Source organism: Labeo rohita, chromosome 6 (assembly GCF_022985175.1).
Source record: "Labeo rohita strain BAU-BD-2019 chromosome 6, IGBB_LRoh.1.0, whole genome shotgun sequence".
NCBI lineage: Eukaryota > Metazoa > Chordata > Actinopteri > Cypriniformes > Cyprinidae > Labeo > Labeo rohita.
In genome coordinates, this window is record NC_066874.1 from 32,937,723 (window position 1) to 32,952,699 (window position 14,977).

At 33.1% G+C, this 14,977-nt stretch overlaps 1 protein-coding gene across 8 annotated transcripts in view; it reads left to right on the forward strand.

Annotated features, from left to right (window-relative positions):
- Positions 1-14,977, forward strand: part of nav1b (neuron navigator 1b) — a 108,783-nt gene that overhangs the window by 15,810 nt on the left and 77,996 nt on the right. For 4 of the 8 annotated variants that reach the window (XM_051112801.1, XM_051112809.1, XM_051112807.1 and 1 more), the window contains exons 1-3: positions 9,505-9,704; positions 13,921-14,645; positions 14,797-14,885. In XM_051112801.1, coding sequence (XP_050968758.1) covers positions 13,948-14,645; positions 14,797-14,885 — 787 coding nt within the window. In that variant the 5' untranslated portion in view covers positions 9,505-9,704; positions 13,921-13,947. Of the gene's footprint in view, positions 1-123; positions 141-9,504; positions 9,705-13,920; positions 14,646-14,796; positions 14,886-14,977 lie in introns of those variants that run through there. The other 4 variants (XM_051112804.1, XM_051112803.1, XM_051112802.1 and 1 more) reach the window with 2 other exon arrangements.

The following is a 14,977-nucleotide window of genomic DNA, read 5'->3' on the forward strand; positions in this document are numbered from 1 at the left end:
GGAGAAGAGATGGTGACTCTCCTCTGAATCACTGCAATGTTGTAATTATGATACTTAAATGAAGGTTGGAAGCTTTACTTAGTATCTTGTACAGTATGCAACTAGCAAGACTGTCTACGCTGGATCTGTAACATTTCTCTGTAAGTAGATTTTTCTCTTTCGTAAGTTGGTTAACGGTGCATCTAGTTACAGTATGTATGTTATGCTATGTTAGCACATCTTGGAGACTATTACATTGTTTTTGGCACGTTTCTAAACTGCCTGTGCTAAACTAAATACACACTAACGAGCTTTAGACAGATAATGTTTACATGGCTGGCTGCAATTTGGGTTTCGAGTCTGAGTTGGATTTGCTTTCGGCAAAAACCTGTGATCTTAACATGTGCCACACTTTTTGTTGCTTGTAATTTGGTGTTTTAAAAACCACACACAGTATTAGGATGAAATCACTACCCTAGTATATGATGATGTCGTGGTGCCATGATGTCATACAGATGTAAAACATCCAGATGGTGCTAAGCTAACAGTTCAACCCTCTAGTAGGCATAAAAAATACGATGAACATGAATATTCAATAAAATACAGAATTTTTTATGATATTTTACTATTTATGTAGATGTATGTTTGTCAATGTTAAATGTAAATTTATATATATATATATATATTTATTTATTTATTTTATTTTTTTTCTTGTGTGTTGTTTATACTTTGTTTCTATAAATTTTGAATTAGCTTTTATTTGTATATTTTTAGTTTTCACTTTGATTTTAGTTAAAAGTTTTGTAATTTTGTTATGTGTTTTTGTCATTTGTATTAGTTTTTGTTGCCTTTTGAATATTACTATATAGTTTTTTAGTTGTTCAAATTTCTATTTATTTTTAATATTTTAAAATGAATTTTTATTTAATTTTTGCTAATTTTTATTACTTTAACTCATTTATTTTAGTAGCAAGACAGGTTTTTTTAATTTAAATTTTTTCATCTAATATTCATGTTTTGTATTATTTACACATTTATAAAAATTTTGAATTAGCTTTTATTTGCATATTTTTAGTTTTCATTTTGATTTTAGTTAAAAGTTTTACTAATTTTGTTGTTTTCATATTTTTATTTTAGTTGTTTAAATATTGCTATATTTTTTTTTTGTTGTTTAAATTACAATAGAATTTTTTTATATTTTATTTTTTGCTCAGTTTTAGTATGTTAACTCATTTACTTCAGTAGCAAGACAAGATAGGTTTTTTCATTTTAAATAGTAAAAAGTTTTAGTAATTTTGTTGTTTTGTATTTTTTGTTTTGTTGTTTAAATATTGCTATATAGTTTTTTTAGTTGTTCAAATTACTATAGAATTTTTTAATATTGTAAAATGATTTTTTATTTAGTTTTTGCTCAGTTTTAGTACGTTAACTCATTTACTTCAGTAGCAAGACAAAATATATTAATGTTTTGTATTATTTACATATTATTACAATTTTGAATTTGCTTTTATTTGTATATTTTTAGTTTTCATGTTGATTTTAATTAAATATTTTAGTAATTTTATGTGTTTTTGTAGTTGTTAGTTTTTGTTGTCGTTTCAGTATTACTGTATAGTCTTTTTTAAACTATTCAATTACTATATAATATTTTTTAATATTTTAAAATTTGCTTTTTTATTTTTATTTCATTTTTGCTCATTTGTAGTACTCTAACTCATTTACTTCAGTAGCAAGACAAGAATTTTATTTTAAAATTTTATTTAAAATTTTTAATCTGATCATTTGTATTTTTTTATTTGAAATTTGTTTCAGTTACTGAAAATTATTTTTAATCATTTTAGCTCTTTTTTTTGAAGTGCCATTTAGGTGTTTTTACACAGGCTCTTTAATGCTGATCAGGTGTGGCATAGATGCATTTACACAGCAATTATAGCTGTGTCTGAGCTGGCAAATTTTAGGATGCCTGCTATGCAACATTGCCACTTTACACTAAATTTTGAGCAGTCACAGAGCAGCCTTAACATAACTGTGTCAAGGCAAAAAAGGGTGCATACATTGCTTCCTTAGCGTTTGGCGTCTTAAAAAACAGTATAATGATGCTGCATTGTTTTTGTACCAGCTTTCATGATGTTTTAAATGCTGTCCAGGTAGGCAGTATACTTGCTTTTGGAACAGAACTAAATAGTCTTCCGCTGTGCATGACCTCAGGGAGCGGTGTAATGTAATACTGGTCTATATTCAATAAATTCCATCAAACAAGACAGCTGTTTAAACGTTCAGTAAAGTCACATGTGTGAGCTTTATTATCTTCGAAGTGAAGTTAGAATTGTATTTCGATTTGCGGAGCCCCTCAGGAAATGTCCTTTACAATGACGTTTAATGACATTTTGATGTTTTACGGCCCATTAATTACATTGTCCCTTACAAGATTGTTATTCCAGAAAAATGATGCGCAACTCGCATACAAATACAGAGTTACACCCATTTCAACATGCATTTACCACTAAACGAATGATATACGGTAGCTGAGGGAATTTGGTGTTGTTGCACAGTTTATTATTTTCCTGTTGGTTTAATCTAGTAAAATCAAGCCATTAAAGTCTCTGGACTCTGTTGGTTTCAGGACGCTGGTAAAGCTACTGGAGTCTGCCACAATATTGGTTTTTAAACCCTGAGCCCGTGCCTAGTTGTCAGATGACTCATCGAGAGGAAAAGTTGAGTCGTGGATTATAGCATGAGCTGATCTCTCATGAAGGCTTCCATAAACTTTTGGGCTGATCTTCAACGTCATCTAGTTTCTAGGCTTTAACGCTCAAAGTAACTTTAAATTTTCTGTCTTGAGTGTGTCTTTAGTATTGAACATTTTCAATACTAAAACTAAATTTGTACAACACAGTGTCATAATGATGGGATTCAGTAGTGATTGATATTAAAATACCTTGACAAACGCTCTCAGAAAAACCAGCTCTGTTGAATCTGGGTCAGCCGTGCCAGGGTGTGCTGGATTTAACATATTGTAGTTGGATCTAAAAGAGCAAGCCCCTCAGGGTGAAACATCAAGACTACTAGATTTGTATGATTACTACAACGGCTTTGCACTTGTTAATGCCTGCCAGACTGACAGACAGCGTTTGCTAGTATCAGTACAAAGTTTTTTAGTTCATATGTCAGATATGAAGCTCCTGTGATTTTTATTTCAATATGAATTTTATCTTGCGGTTTTATAAAACAACGAGTCTTGATCTTGTGGTCTCTGTCTTATGTCTTGAGACCGCAAGAACGTAGCTTTGGTTTGAGTTTCATTATTTAAAGTCAGGTCATAAACGAAGTCCCAGACCACAGTCTATTTCCAGCGTACTAAAGGCGATTATTACCTAAACCACTAGTTGGCGCAATATCTTTAACATTGTGCTTTGTCTTTGAAATAAACGCTTCTTTTGCATTTCTTATTACGGTGAACATTCTGGTTCTTGGTTTGGATCTGAACTTATTTTGATTCTCAAGTGGTTCTTGGTTGAAAAAGTTTTAGAATACTGATTAAGAAGAATATTATTTGTATGCGGTGTGGGCTGTACTTTCAGATGGTTCTCAAGTGAGGAGAAATCTTGAGAACATGAGCTTTAGTGAAGTCATCTGGGTGGAGTGTATTTGTTTATAGGTCTAATCAATATTTGTGTCTCTGATTGTCTGCAGACAGTAGCTCAGATTATACTGTTATGGCTCCAGAACAATTAGGACTGTGTTACTTTGTTTTGTTATAAAATTGGCCTATTAAACTACATCTATTAAAAGACTTTCCCTGACAACTTTCCCTCATTAACTTTCACTGCAGCTCGTTCTGTTGCTGAAATCAGTCTAAACTCCTGCTGTGATTTATAACGTACGTAATGTTTTGTCCAGAGAAGGCCTGAGCAGGCCAATTAAACTTCTGCTTCGGCCTGTTGCTCATTTAAAGAGAACAGTTAGGACTGCAAACCAAATTATTTTAGGGCCGGGCAATTGCTGAAAATCTGTTAGAAAATGTTCATTTAAACATAATGTAAATGTGGAAATGCTTTGATACTTTTTTTTTCATAATGTGACCAGAAAATTGAGGCTTAATTTGAGACTATAAAGACTATAAATTTACATAAAGAGACAATAATGACTCATTTTATAGTTTTGTTTGTCTTTATTTATACAAAAATAGACGCAGTGGAAATTCACTGAAAATTTACAATACATGACCAGAAAATATATGTAATTATGCTTATAAGTAACATTGTTCTTTATTTGATAAAAACAGGTGCAGTGGAATGTAATTATAAGTAACGTTATACTGTTATGCTGCCTTTTATTATTATAATATACATTTCATGGTTTTTAAGAATTGTATTTGTCATTATTTAATATAAAAACAGGTGCAGTGACAATTCTTTAATAATTCACTACATATACGTTACCAGTCAGTGGTTTTTAAAGAAGTCTCTTCTGCTCACCAAGCCTGCATTTATTTGATTCGAAGTACAGCAAAAACATAAAAATTTTGAAATATTTTTACTATTTGAAATAACTGTTTTCTATTTGAATATATTTTGAAATGTAATTTATTCCTGTGATTTTCATTCTAATATTCTGATTTTCTGATTTTTATTATTATTATATTGAAAACAGTTGAGTATAATTTTTTTCAGGTTTCTTTGATGAGTTCAGAAGAACTGCATTTATCTGAAATGACATTATAAATGTCGTTATCATCACTTTTGATCAATTTAAAGCATCTAAATAAAAGTATTAATTTCTATAATTTCTTTCCCCCACAAAAAAATAAATAAAAATAAATAAATAAATAAAATTATACTGACTCCAAGCTTTTGAATGATATAGTGTATAATGTTACAAAAGTTTATTTCAGATAAATACTGATCTTTGGATCTTTCTATTCATCAAAGAATCCTGAAAATTATTAAAGAATTGTCACTGCACCTGTTTTTATGTTAAATAATGGCAAATAAAAAGAGCAATGTTACTTATAAGCGTAATAACATATTTTCTGGTCATGTGTTGTAAATTATCAGTGAATTTCCACTTGTTGCACTTATTTTTATATCAAATAAAGACAAATACAACTTTAAATGGAGTCACTATTGTCTCATTTGTACATACAATTTTTTATGTAAATTCATAGTCTCTTGTACTGTTCATAGTCTCAAATTAAGTCATGTTATGAGAAAAGTATCAAAGTATAGCAGAAAAATATAATCAGCATATTAGAATCATTTGATCATAAGAATAAATTACATTTTAATATAAATTAAAATAGAAAACTTCTTTTAAACAGTAAAAATTTTTCACAGTTTTACTGTTTTTGCTGTTCTTTGGATCAAATAAATGCAGGCTTGGTGAGCAGAAGAGCCTTCTTTAAAAAAACAAAAATCTTACTGTTCAAAAACTTTTGACTGGTAGTGTGTATAGTGAATTATATATATATACATATATATATATATATATATATATATATATAAATGACCTATAAAGGTGTATTAGAATAATAAAAGGCAGCTAAATGTTGCTTATAATTATACATGCATACTTTTATCTGGTCATTTTTTATGTATAACAGGTGCAGCAGGAGAAATGGATTTTATTTCCAAATTGGTAACTTGGTCACTTGTCGCATTAGAAGGCAGCTGTCTATGTAGATAGTAGACAACGATATGGTTTGGAACAGAGCCGCAGTGCAGTGTTTTTGTGCAGATGGGACAGTATGCAGTGGAATGGACCATTAAGATTCCTGTGGGAAACAGCATCAAGTGTTTAAATCATGTTAGTTGTATGACAGACAAGGGTGTGGGCCGGAGTGAATTGGATTAGGAGTGACTCGCTGTAGGAAATGCCTGTGGATCGTCAGAGCCCCGTCTCGCATGCTGGATCCTTTTAGCTCACCAGCACAGAGTATTACAGCTCTTAATGATGTCATGCTATCGTGCTGTTTTCCTGATCTCAGAGAAATACACACTGACGGGGCGGTTGGAAATTGTTGTTTTTCCTTGCATGAGGTTGTTTTCCATTGATAATTGCATGCACTACCTATAGTAATTGACATTTCAAAAATATTAAATATAATTACTAGCTTTCCCGTTTTATTCCTGGCTGGTTGTTAGTAATAGTGTCTGTGCTTAAGGCAAAAGATGACTTAGGTTTAGTTTGATTTCATGGAAACGTGTACCAGCTTGTTGAATATGGATTTGAGCCCATTTAAAACTAGTATATATAATGGTATTATATAGAATTTTTATTCTTTTATCCATCAACACTGCATTTATTTGATTAAAAATCAACACAATTAATATTAGTTTGTAGTTTGAATATGTTTTAAAATTTAATTTATTCCTGTGATCAAAGCTGAATTTTCAGCATCATTACTCCAGTCTTCAGTGTCACATGATCCTTTAGAAATCTTTCTAATATGCTGATTTGCTGCATAAGAAAGTTGCTGCTTCATATTGTTGTGGAAACTGTAATGCATTTTATTTTTCAGGATTCTTTGATGAGTAAAGTTCAAAAGAACAGTGTTTGTTTGCTGTTTTGCTGTCAGTTCTAATTCACTTAATGCATCCTTGCTAAATAAAATTATATAATTATTAAATATTAATTAAATAATTATTAATTTTTTATGTTATTTTTTCCTTTACTTTATGTGTTTTATTATTTGTCTCCATCACCATATTTTTTTGGTTCTTTGCTGTCTCACCACAGGCTGTTGGATAAATCAGATCTGAAGCATCTTCTGGCTGGTTTGACCCAGACTCTCTCCTTCTCTCTCTCCCTGACAGACTCAATCTGACATAGTGAATTGGTCGTGTAGAAGTGGCAAAAAATAAATAAATTATTGAATCTGGGTCTCGGGTCTAAATTTAACAAACAAAACCAGGTCTGTTATATAAAGCCGAGACCAGTCACATAAGGACAGTGGCTGCTGCAGTATGAATATTCTGTGCTTAAGATCCAAAATCCCCTGTCCACACTGATGAGGACCAAGCCTTCATGTATTTCACAACTACTGATTAAATGTTAAGAACAAAATGCGGTCAGTGTTTACACAGGCGAAATTGGGTGGTTGCCAAGGTGTTGATACGCATTTGTTGAAATATGGGTAGTTACAAGGACATCTCTAAGTGGTTACTAGAGTATTCTAGGTGGTTGCTAGGTAGTTGCTAGTTGGTGTATGGGTTGTTCAGAGAAGCTGTATGAAAGTATATAGTTGCTAGGATTTTCAGGTTGGTTGCTAGGGCATTGCTATGGTGTTGTAAGTTGTTGTTGGGATGGTGGGAGTAGTTGTAGAGGTAGGTTGTTGAGGTGGTGGGAGTAATTGTATGGGCGTTGTTTGGTAGTTGCATGGATGTTCAAGTATATTATAGTGTTGTAGGTGGTTGCTAGGGTGTTGCTAAGTCATTGGATGATCAGGGTGTTTGCTAGGGCATTGCTATGGTGTTTTAGGTGGTTGTTAGGGTGGTGGGAGTAATTGTATATATGTTAGGTAGTTTCTATGATGATTATATATGCTATAGTGCTGTAGATGGTTGTTAGAGTGTTGCTAGGTCGTTGCTAGAATGTTCAGGGTGGTTGCTAGGGCATTACTGTGGTGTTGTAGGTGGTTGTTGAGGTGGTGGAAATAGTTGTATGGATGTTGTTAGGAAGTTGAACGAATGTTCTTGTATGCTGTAGTGTTGTCTGTGGTTCCTATGGTGTTGCTAGGTTATTGCTAGGATGGTTGCTAGGACATTGGTGTGGTATTATAGGGAGTTGCTAGTTGGGAGTAGTTGTATGAGCATTGCTAGGATGTTCAGGGTGTTTACTAGAGCATTGCTGTGTATGTTATAATGTTGTAGCTGGTTGCTAGGGTGTTGTTAGGATGCTTACAGTGGTTGCTAGGACATTGCTATGGTGGTTGCTATAGGGTTGGTAATTGCTAGGTAGTTGCATGGATGTTCAGGTTGGTTGCTAGGGCATAGCTACGGGTGTGTAAGTGGTTGCTAGGAGGTTGCTATGGTGTTGTAGGTGGTTGCTAAGGTGTTGCTAGTGAGTTCCTAGGATATCAGGGTGGCTGCTAGAGCATTGCTAAGTACTCTTATAGTGTTGAAGGTGCTTGCTAGGATGTTCAAGGCGGTTGCTAGGGCATTGCTATGGTGTTGTAGGTGGTTGCTAAGGTGTTGCTAGGGCATTGCAATGGTGTTGTAGGTAGTTGCTAAGGTGTTGCTAGTGAGTTCCTAGAATTTTCAGGGTGTTTAGGGCATTGGTACAGTGTTGTAGATGGTTGCTAAGATGTTGTAAGGGTGTTGCTAAATACCCTTCTAGTGTTGAAGGTGGCTGCTACAGTGTTGCTAGGATTTTCAGGGTGGTTGCTAGGGCATTGCTATGGTGTTGTAGGTGGTTGCTAAGGTGTTGCTAGTGAGTTCCTAGGATTTTCAGGGTGGTTGCTAGGGCATTTCTGTGGTGTTGTTAGGGTGTTGCTAGTGAGTTCCTAGGATTTTCAGGATGGTCATTAAAGCTTTGCTAAGAACACTATATTGTTGAAGCTGGTTGCTAAGATGTTGCACGGATGTTCAGGGTGGTTACTAGGGCATTGGTACAGTGTTGTAGATGGTTGCTAAGATGTTGTAAGGGTGTTGCTAAGGGGTTCCTAGGATTTTCAGGGTGGTCGTTAGAGCGTTGCTAAGTACACTATGTTGTTGAAGGTGGATGCTAAGATGTTGCACGGATGTTCAGGGTGGTTGCTAGGGCATTGCAATGGTGTTGAAGGTGGTTGCTAAGGTGTTGCTAGTGAGTTTCTGGAATTTTCAGGATGTTTGCTCAAGTGTTGCTTAGTACCCTTATAGTGTTGAAGGCGGCTACTACGGTGTTGTTAGGATTTTCAGGGTGGTTGCTAGGGCATTGCTATGGTGTAGGTGGTTGCTAAGGTGTTGCTAGTGAGTTCCTAGGATTTTCAGGGTGGTTGCTGAAGCGTTGCTAAGTACCCTTATAGTGTCGAAGGTGGCTGCTAGGGTGTTCCTAGGATTTTCAGAGTGGTCGTTAGAGCGTTGCTAAGTACACTGTAGTGTTAAAGGTGGTTTCTAGGATGTTCAGGGCGGTTGCTAGGGCATTTCTGTGACATTGTAGGTGGTTGCTAGGAGTTGTTAAGGTGTTGCTAATGAGTTCCTTGGATTTTCAGGGTGGTCATTAAAGCGTTGCTATGTACACTATATTGTTGAAGGTGGTTGCTAAGATTTTGCACGGATGTTCAGGGTGGTTGCTAGGGCATTGCTACAGTGTTGCAAGTGGTTGCTAAGGTGTTGCTAGGGTGTTCTGCCAGGTTTGCTTGGTGATTGCTGTGAGTGGGTTGCGTTATGCCAATGCAAATGAATGGTAGTTTGTTGTAACTTAATGCTGCATGCTTGATGTCAGAGGGCATGTCCTCATGAGACGGCTTTTGGCATAATGTCATGACAAACATAAACATGAGCCGCTGGCGTGAGGGTGTGCGTCTGGTTTAAGGAAACACTGTGTCAGTGTGTCTCTCGGTGAGGGGAGGGAAAGCAAACGTCTCCTGCTCTCTGTCCTTCGCATTGGCTTGTAGTGTGTCCTCGCTGGCTGTCCTATATGTCCAGATGTCTTTAGTCTCCGCCTTCCTTTGAGATTCTGTCAGACAGCAGTAAAGGTTATCACACGAGGATGCTGTAGGAATTCACTGCAACTCCCAGCAAGAGGTGAGATTTAATGGCTTGCATTCAAATTGTGCATAAAATCTGTTTGGTTTGGGCTTTTATGGGTTGTGGGTATTTTAGGAGAGATCACAGATGTGTTTATCTCTCTATCTGTGAGTGTGTCTGTGGTAGAGAGAGAATTCAATCAGCAGCTGCTCAGTAGTTGTTTTCTGGGCCACTTATCTAAAATCCTCTTCCTCTGAGCTCCGGACTGCTGTGTCATGATTACTCCGGCCTGGATGAGGCACCTGGCTCTGCGTTTGTATTGATTTATATCGAGACTAAAGTAGTGCTGTCATGTGCATGAGTTTGTTATGATGTGATTTGCTCAACATGTCTTTCTGCTGCTTTTTGTCCACTTTTTTGTGATGATGCATTAGGTTTATTTGTTGCTTATAATGTGAGAACAGAGCTAGTTGTCACAGTTTTTTTTTTTTTTTTACTTATTTCCCAGGGATAATTTATTTTTTAAAAGGTTACATCTGTGTAGATATTTCCCTTGAAGCATTTGCTGCACAACACTCGTTGATTTAACATAGTGGGGCATGTTGTCACACTATATGGGGTAAGTTGTCACAATGGAAGCTTGCTGTTTATTGACACTGATCTGAGAAAAATAACGTTTGAGTCATGAAATACTGTCTAAAGTAAAATAAAGTCATCCTACACACATCTGTATTAAATAATTAAGATAATAATTAAACAATAATTTTAATGTTAAACCGTTATAATCTTTGTAATATAATCAATGAAATATAAAAATATATGTTTAGAAAAAACATATAAAAATTTGATTTTTGGTTTCATAAATATAAGAAAAATATGACAAGTTATCAAACAAAATATCTTAATTTAAGATATGTATTTCATATAAAATCATTTGTTTATCTAACAATAATTACAAATGCATAAAAAATGTGTAATTCACAAAAAAACGAATTAATTTAATACTGTGTATCTAATATTATTTTATTTTATTTTAATGTATGAAATTATGAACAAAAAAGTATTTAAAATATGATTTTTCATGAAGTGGAGGTAGTGAAATTATGAACAATTTTAAATTAACTAATTGATTAATTAATTTTTAATTCTAATATAAACTGTATAGCATACATTATATATGTCGTTTACTTATTTAAGTTTTTTATGTATTTTATTTTTTATATTATTTTAAATTCATCAGTGAGTGCAGTGAAATTATAAATACATTTATATAAAATATTTAATATAAATTGTATAGTACAAATTATATAATGTCAATTATTTTACTTATGTAAGTTTTTATGTATTTTAATGTATTTTATTTAATATTACTTTAAATTCATCAGTATGGTGTAGTGAAATTATAAATAAGTTTATTTAAATTATATAATATAAATTGTATAGTATAAATTATATATTATAAATTATTTTATTTTAAATTCATCAGTGGAGGTAGTGGAATTATAAATAATTTTATATAAATTATTTAATATAAATTGTATAGTACAAATGGTATAATGTCAATAATTTTATTTGTTAAAATTCTTATGTATTTTTATTTTTATATTATTTCAAATTCATCAGTGAGTGTAGTGAAATTATAAATAAGTTTATTTAAATTCTATAATATAAATTGTATAGTATAAGTTAATATAATAGGTGAAGGTAATGGAATTATAAATAATTTTATATAAATTATTTAATATAAATTGTATAATACATCAGTGTGTGTATTGAAATTCTAGATGTTTATTTTAATTATATAATATACATTATGTAAATTTATTTTATTTTATTTATAAAACCACTGCTCTAGAAAGCAAGCATTTGTATAATAGGACATTTGACTCTACAGTGACTGAGATATAGCCCTTCCACATGTGACAACAAGCAGCATAATCCATTTACGTGACAGCAACATTTTAGGTCAGTTTAAGATGCTGTCTTTTGTCACAGCCAGGATGTATTTATGTACACACGCCCCTAACATGTGGTGCCATGGTGGCTTGGTCATATTTCCAAATTTGGCACTTGTCAGTGCAGATAATGAGCGCTAATAGGATGTGACGTCTCGGTCAAGTCACCAGAGCCCTGCGGGTTTCATTATCAATATCTTCTTCATCAGTCCTCACTAAGCTGCTGCTGATCTGGAATCAGGGCTCATGACCCACACAGATGTGCAGGAGTTCAAATTCAGGAATCAGGTGTTAATATATGAGCACTGTTGTAGATCTGTGTGGCTGCGAGCGATCGCTGCAGTCATGTGACTCTGTGGTTCTTATGGCACAGGATAAATCGAAACATTTAATTTGAGCAGAAGTGGACAACAGTGAGACTCTACAGGCACAATAGAGGTCCTATTATTGGGAGGAAGGGGACGGTTTTGGTGCCAGTCACTGGAAGAGCTTGAGATATGGCAGACAGGGCTGGCAGTGCATGCTGGGAGTGCCAAGTGGTGCCAGTCTGTCGTCAGACCTCTGATCAAACCCCTCCAGTGAAGAGCAGCCGGTCCGGCCAAAATGACTGCAGCGTGTCACTGAGTCCTAATTATTAGCAGCTATGCAAATGAGCTTGAAAGCAGGGGAAAGTAAATTCATTGACCACATTTATTGACTATCTATATATCTAGAAAAATGTTCAATGTATTATATAAATATCATAGATGTATCTATCTAGAAAAATGTTCCATTTATTGTATAAATGTCTTTTTATTTGTTTTTGTTTTATTTTTTGTATGCATGCCACTTGGTGATTTAATTTAATTTAATTTAATTTAATTTTATTTTATTTTATTTCATTAAAATAAAATAAAAAAGTGTTTTCATTTTATTTTTAAATAAAAAAGTGTTTTATTTTATTTTATTATTTTTTTTTATTTTATTATGATGTTAAAATATTTTTGTTTTCATATTCATAAATAATTAAAATATCCTAATTTATATATGTTTAATGTATATGTTTATGTTTCCCCAGTATTTCCCAATATCTCCACTGATGGTTGTATTTTTTATTTAAGTTTTTGTAATTTTGTTTACATTTGATTAGTTTTGTGTTCATATATGCAGGAATATTTATTTATTTTTATATTTTTTATTTATATTATGAATTTATATTTGTTATTTAGACGTATACAACCTCCATTTATTATTTTATTTTATTTTATTTTAGTATGATGTTAAAATATGATTTTTGTTTTCATATTCATAAATTATTAAACTATCCACTGATGATTTATTTTTATTTTTTATCAATTTTATTTTGTACTTTTGTGTACATTTTATGTATTTTTTATTTATATTATGTTTTTATATTTAATATATAAATTTACACAACATTTATTTATCATTTTATTTTATCATTTTTTATTATTTATATTATATTATTTATTTGATGCTCTTTACATATTTATGTACAAGAGCAAACCATCTTTGAAATTCAAAATCATTTTATTTATTATTTACATTTACAGAACATCCACTGATGCATTTTTTTTATTAATTTTTTTTATATGACGTATAAAATTATAATCACAAAAAAGTATTTAAATATGATTTTTTGTTTTCATATTAATGAATGTTTAAAATGTTCTAATTTAAGACTATATATGTATATTTAACTTAACCTCTACTTTTTAAGTTTAAATTTATCTTGTCATTTTTATATTAAATTATGTTTCGTCTCTTAATTAGTTTTACTCTGTCTTCTGTTTTTATTTTTTAATGATATTTTATTGATACTTATATATTTTTTATTTATATTAGATTTTTATATGTGTTATTTAAACTTACACAATCTCTGCTTTTTTATTATTTAAATTATGTATTTGTTACTCTCCCTTCTCTTGTACTGTAAAATTCTAAAATACAAATACTTTTATTAAACTTTTTATTTATCTTATTTATTATTTAAATTTGAGCAACCTTCAATGATGGTTTTATTGTATTTTTTATTTGATCGAATTTATTTAGTAATTTGTAATCTATTATTTATTTTAATGTTTTTATATTTATTATTTATACTTGCACAAACTCCACTGATTATTTTATTGTTTATATTATTGCATTTATTTATTCTCTCTTTTCTTGTACAATATTTATGTATGAGAGTAAACCATGCTTGCTTTCTGTATGTTTAGTCATGCTTTTTAGATAAATATGACTAAATATAGTCACATTTTTAGATAAAAGCTTAATAATTTCATTGCTGATCACATTCTCCTGACGTTTCTTCCCAGAGCTTCATCTGGTGATCTTCCTCGGCCATGAGCGGTGGTGTGAACCTGAACACGATGTCTCAGAGCGGCTCTAGTATTCCTCTGCCACGCAGCCTGACCAGCCTCTCCAAACAGGACACCAAGGGCTTCAGCGGTGCTTTACTGGGTCCATCAGCCCAAAACCAGCTGGCTGGACGAACATCCACTCTGTCTTCCTCATCCGTATCTTCTCTATCAGTCTCAAAGGAGTTACATAGAGGCACCGCATCAAGATCTCAGTCTTTACACAGAGCTCAAGGGACGTCCGGCAGCACAAGCAGGCCGCCGTTTGCTCCCCGTTCGGCCCACAGCAGCCCCCGTGTGCCCAAACGAGAGGTGATCCCATTCAGAAACAACCTCCGGAGAGGTTCGTTGCCCCAGGATGAATTCAGAGACGTGGAGAGACACTCCAACAAGAACTGGAGATCTGGACATCATCACTTTAGGAGTCTAGACAATGAGGTTGTTGAATCTTCTAGAGAGCAGCAGACGGGTCAAGCCCTTTGCAAGCCAACTAACGGGAATGTCATTTGGGAAATGTCAACTGGGGTTCATAGAGACTTTCAGAGGCAGAGGATGAAAATGCTGACTCGTGGTCACAGCGATAGAGGAACAATTGCATCTAAATCCCAGGTGAACGGCACAAACGTGTGTCCTGCAGGAAGAGAGTCTTCACGCATGGCGGCAGTGGCTCCTTTCAGATTCAGGTGAGATAGAAAATCTCACGATTTTTTTTCTCAAAAGAGACGGTAAAATGCTCATGACCTTCAGAGCAGTTCTAGAAATTATGTTTATGTGTTCAATGAAATTTGTGATCTCTCTCTTAACGTTTCGTGTGTGGTTTTGTCTGTGCCTCAGGCTGCAGGTTGGAGAAGAAACTGAAGCTTCTCTTGAGGATCTGAGCGATTGTTCCTCAGACTCTATGGAAGTGTGCTGTGAGGATTTGGGTGAGTCTCCTAAAAATACTCCTATACTCATGACTGCAGGGTTTTTTTTCTGGAATGACCTTTTTTTTTGGCCTTATTCATACAGGACTGTA